The sequence below is a fragment of the Arachis ipaensis genome, chromosome B4 (genome assembly GCF_059453495.1).
Source record: "Arachis ipaensis isolate K30076 ecotype BB chromosome B4, ASM5945349v1, whole genome shotgun sequence".
In the NCBI taxonomy this organism is placed as follows: domain Eukaryota; kingdom Viridiplantae; phylum Streptophyta; class Magnoliopsida; order Fabales; family Fabaceae; genus Arachis; species Arachis ipaensis.
Window position 1 is genome coordinate 97,100,224 of NC_142439.1, and position 5,054 is coordinate 97,105,277.

A 5,054-nucleotide genomic window follows, 5' to 3' on the forward strand; every position below is an offset into this window, starting at 1 on the left:
TCATGAGTTTAATTGTCAACCTTCATTACCTCAATCTTCATCTTCATATATGGATCAAGCCACACAAGAAGTACTTTTCATGCTCATTCAAGAACAACAAGAGTTCCAGAAGAAGCAAGAGCAAGTCATGTCTACCTTAGCAAAGGCTTTGGGTCATTTGGTTTCATTGCGTTCATGCCACAAGCAAGAAATTCTAGTGGATGAATGTGGAGGATCAAGTGAAAAGTGTGGAGTGAAAAAAGAACTGCAAAATCAAGAAGAAGATGTCAAGTCACGACATGAAGTGCAAAAGGAGATAAATGAAAGGTGGATAGGAATTGATCAAGAGGATTCCATCATTCAAGATTTTTTGTCCAACTTGGGTAATGCCTTCTATGACCCTCATGGACCTCCATTATTAGATTTGGAAGGAGATGTTGATGTGGACTTTACACAACCTCCAATTTTTTACTTGAGTGATGATGAAGAAGATTCAAAAAAGGTTGAGGAAGATTTTATTCGCCAAGAAGTGAAGATAGTTGTGCAAGAACGAACTAAGCGTGTGAAGACTTATCTAACAAGCTTTCTAGCCCCACATCAATATGCCATTCTAGAAACGGATGGTCAACTTTGAACCTTTCTTGGAGTAGTGGATGGTGAAGAGAAGAATGTTAATTGGCAAGGAAACAGAATGTTCATCAAAGGAACCAACTTAACATTTAGAGCTCAATTTTGGTGCAAGAATCAATATAGTGGATTCCGGGGAGTGCACAAGCATATCAATGGTGATAGAGGAACTCAAGTATGGGATCCAGTCATTAACTTCAAGAGTCAACAAAGTTGGATCCTAGTTGCTAGCTTGAAATCTCTCATGAGTTTGATGCGATCTAATTGGGACCTTGGAGGTCGAATTAATAAAAAACTTGGTTGGAGATTCAAGGAGGAGTGGAAGCATAAGCCGCTCTAACAAGGATCTCCTCACCAAGTCCAACATAGGACTATAAACCAAAGTGCTAGGTGGGAGACACCCCACCATGGTAATATCCTTCCAACTTTCTCGACTTTAGCTTCAATTTCATGAATAAATTGGTTATTTTGCTTGGTTAGTGGTTTTATTTTGATGTTTGTTGGGTAATTTTAGTGAGATAATGTGTTTTTGGGAGTTTTATGATGTGTCGGGAGTTGAAAACCTGTTTTGGAAGTCAAGTTTGATGCCTTGGAGGCATAATTTTCATTGCAGAAACAGAGACCTGTGCGTCCGCACGGCCCTGTGCATGCACACAGCTCCCCTGTTTTCCAGTCCCTGTGCGTCCGCACAGTAGTGTGCGCATGCACCCCCTTGAACACCCCCTCTGTTCCCAACACGCGCACAGCTTGTGCGTGGGAACACTACCCCCCATCTCTCCTTCTGTACGTCCGCACACCATGCGTGCGGCCGCACACGCCAAAAAAAAAAAAACTCCTAGTGCGAGCGCATAGCTCTGTGCGCCCGCACAGCTTGCAGCGATCCCTCTGGTCGCAGTGCACACACAGGCTATGCGTGTGAACCCAACCCCTTCCCTTCGTCTGTGCAAGCGCACACCTGCTTGTGTGTCTGTACAGGCTGCTGTTCGCCTTCTGTCTGCAGCGTCCGCACAACCTCGTGCGCGCGCATACCCCCTTCTTTCTCCTTGTGTGCATCCGCCCAGGTCACTTTTCGAACGTTAATTCGAAAAGGGGGAGTGTCGCGCTTCAGTTTCCAACCCACACCCCAAACCTTTCTTCTTCGCACTCTCGACCCTTCCTCCACCGTGACCAGCCACCGCCGGCGGACTCCCGCGCTGTGGTCGCCTCTCTCTCTCTTCTTTTCTTTTTCCTTCTTCTCTCTCTTCCACATATTCCCCTTCTCTCTCTTCCCTGTCTTTGCCACTGCGCACGCCAGAGCCCTAGGCCGCGCACCTTCACTCTGGCGACTAGCCACCAGTGGCAGCGAGCTTCTGTGCCGCCGCAACGTTCACTACCTACCCCGCTCCATCTGCTTCCTTTCTTCCTTCTGCATTACAGGTTTCAACCCCTGTTTCCCTGCTCCTGTTCCATTTCCACTGTTTTATTTTACATGTTTTCAATTCTAATTTTTAATTTTGTTTTAGTCATTAGGTGGTTATCGGATAGTTGATTTCTGTTTCGGATTGAATGTTGTTGAGGCTGGCTGATTATTTGAATTTTGCTGAGACTGAACCCTGTTGTGTATGAACTATGAATGTTACTGAACTGTGACCGCTGCCATGTATATTGAACTGTGTTTGCTTATCATTATCTCTGCACATATTATGCTTGTTGAAATGCCTGAATGGGATTTTTGAATCAACTTCTGTGTCTGATCAACACAGATTTTTGAATTTTACTCCGTTCTGCATTGTTAATTCCTACCTGTGCAATTTTTTTCTATTATTGGGAATGCTACTTAAGATTGATCGGTTTATGCACTCTGTGTTTAAGTCGGAACACCAATTCAAAATTGAAATTTTACCGCTATGTTTCTTCTGTTTGGTGTTCATTGTCCTTGTGTATGCCATATTTTACTTGATGAATTGCTGGCTGAGCACTTAGTTGTTAACTTTTGCCGAGACCTCAAACTGAACCTGAATTTTATAGCTGGGTACAATACCAAGCCGAGATTCATTCTGTTTGATGCATTTGCAAGTGCATAGCATACTGGTTTACTGCATTATGTACTGACTGCCATGCCTCTTTGTTTTAACACCAAACTAGCTTGAAACTTATACATCTTGAAATCTGTTTGGTGCCTGTTGCAGTAGTACATACAATGTTTATTTGGTGAATTGACTAACTGCTTACTCATGTATTCTTGAATGTAAATGATCATGTACAATTACTTGTCCCTTGTGAATCTTTTTTAGCAACAAAACTTGATTTCACTTGACATTGCTTTTAGGAACAAGAATTGGCTATATGACCATTTTACCACTTAATTCCATGAATAAGCAGGTGCTTTAAATTGCCAAGCTGATTATTGCCTTTTGTGCATAAGTTTTGATGACACTTTAGATTCAAATGCAACAGGGCAATAATCAGTTTCTTCGAATTCAATTCACTTACATAATGTACCTAAGACATATATATGCTTTCATTGTTTGTTCACTCATGCATATGAAACTTAGGTTGCTTGATTTTGGGGAAGTGCCTTTTCTTTTGAGCATTCAACTATTTTATACATGTTTTCCCCTGAATAAGTGTTTGTTTATCTGATTGGCTCTTAATTGAATTGTTTAACTGTTTCCTTCTTTCTTCTGTGATTTTTCTCTGTTTCTCCTGAGTTATTTTCTGTTTTTGTCTTATTCAGGAAGGCCCGAAAAGGAAAGGAGAAAGCCAACCCCTTGGCTCGTCCTCCTCCTGTGCCTCCAAGTGACCAACCAGACACATTTATAAATGCTGAAGCCCAAGAACAGTACAAGAAACTAGAAAAATGGGCCTTTCATTATAAGAGAAAGCTCAACCTGCCTGAGAAATATGCAGATCAGATCTTTAACCGACTAAATTTTTATCATTGGAAATTCGTAAAATTTGACCCGGTGGAAGTAAATGAACACCAGGTCAAGGAATTTTACGCAAATTTCCTAAAAAGGGATGCCCAAACTATTTTTCTAAGAGGTGTCACCTTGGACACCTCTGATACTGCTTTAGAGGCCCTCTTGGATATTCCGCATATTCCTCCGGCTCAAGACGCTTACACTCAAATAATGAAGGACGTGTCATCGGGCAAGATTTTCTTGGATGTGGTCTTGGAAAAGATTGGCCAGCCTGAGGCTAGATGGGAATATAGCCAGGGAGAGCAGGCAATTTCATTGAGTATTGCGTGCACTGACCTCAACCCAGAGGCAAGGATCTGGTAGCAGATCATTACTGACTACATTCTTCTGAGCACGCATGCCACACATATCAGAGTCCGTGTGGCAGTTTTACTGTGGGCTATTCTGGAGGGGAAGAAGATCTCTGTTCTTTCCCTTATCAGAGAGTCGATGATGAAGGTGAACCAACAGCTGAAATACAGCATTCCCTTCTGTTCATGCTCTAGGTCGAGCTGTACGACCCGGGCTGATCAGCGACAAGTCGACCAACCTCTTCAGGTCTGAACTACCCGACCTCTTCTCAAACAGTTCAGCCAAATCACCAAAAAGAAGCCCAAAAAGGGCCCAAACAGAGGAACATGACCCAAATCCAAAGGCAGCCCAAGCCTTAAGAGATAAAGGCGGTTCCCTTGAAGATAAGATGACTTCACTCAAAGATAAAATAAGATAACTATCTTATCTCCAGAAAGGTCACCCCACACCATTATAAATACACTGGAGCACCCAAGTATAACTCATACTCTGATTCTACTAAAAACCTGCTTAATACCCTTGCTAACTTAAGCATCAGAGTCCCTTGTAGGTACCACCACCCTTCGGTGATGAAGGATCAACATCACCAACAAGTCCTACAAGTCAGACACGGCGGCTCCGGCCACCACCCATAAGTCGGACACATCAGTGCCGACCAGCATAGAAGATCTCGTCCGAGATCGACCTACAGTTTCAGGTAACCCTCAGAACATTGGCGCCGTTGCCGGGGAACCTGGAAGTCATCCCACCATCATGGCGAACAACCTTGACAACGACCATGACTCTGATCTAGAAGACAGGACGCCGCACAAGAATGCGGACACCACACCAAAGGATACTTCTCAACCAAACAAAGACAAGAATTCGCCAAATTCAGAAATCATGGAGGCACATCAAACTCAATAAAATCGCCTCAAACAGCTCAAAAAAGAGGCTGAACATCAACGGGAAGCCAAGAGGGACCTTCGGAGAGAAACTAGGCGACGTCGAGAATTAGAGGACAAGCTCTTGAAGCTCGAAGCCGAATTTCAAACAAAAACCATCCAACCTGATCCTGAAGGCAGCTCTCACAAAAAACAAGATCCATTCACCAAAGAGATCATGAGGGCCAAAGTCCCAAAAGACTTTAAAGCTCCCGACATGACTACATACGACGGCACAACGGATCCCAGCCATCATCTCAGCAATTTCAGA

General features: G+C 43.4%; 1 protein-coding gene across 1 annotated transcript; it reads left to right on the forward strand.

Moving 5' to 3' along the window:
• The first annotated feature begins 1,515 nt into the window (after positions 1–1,515).
• LOC148568481 (uncharacterized) lies at positions 1,516–3,872 on the forward strand. The gene is made up of 2 exons (XM_088484709.1): positions 1,516–1,598; positions 3,323–3,872. Exons 1-2 carry the CDS (start codon positions 1,516–1,518, stop codon positions 3,870–3,872), a joined length of 633 nt encoding a protein of 210 aa, XP_088340835.1.
• The last annotated feature ends 1,182 nt before the right edge of the window (positions 3,873–5,054 follow it).

Excerpts from the sequence above, each read along its gene's own strand:
- LOC148568481 (XM_088484709.1), top strand. The coding sequence starts at position 1,516 with ATGCGTGTGAACCCAACCCCTTCCCTTCGTCTGTGCAAGCGCACACCT. Across the intron at positions 1,599-3,322 it reads CAGGCTGCTGTTCGCCTTCT|GAAGGCCCGAAAAGGAAAGG; the intron begins GTCTGCAGCGTC and ends TGTCTTATTCAG.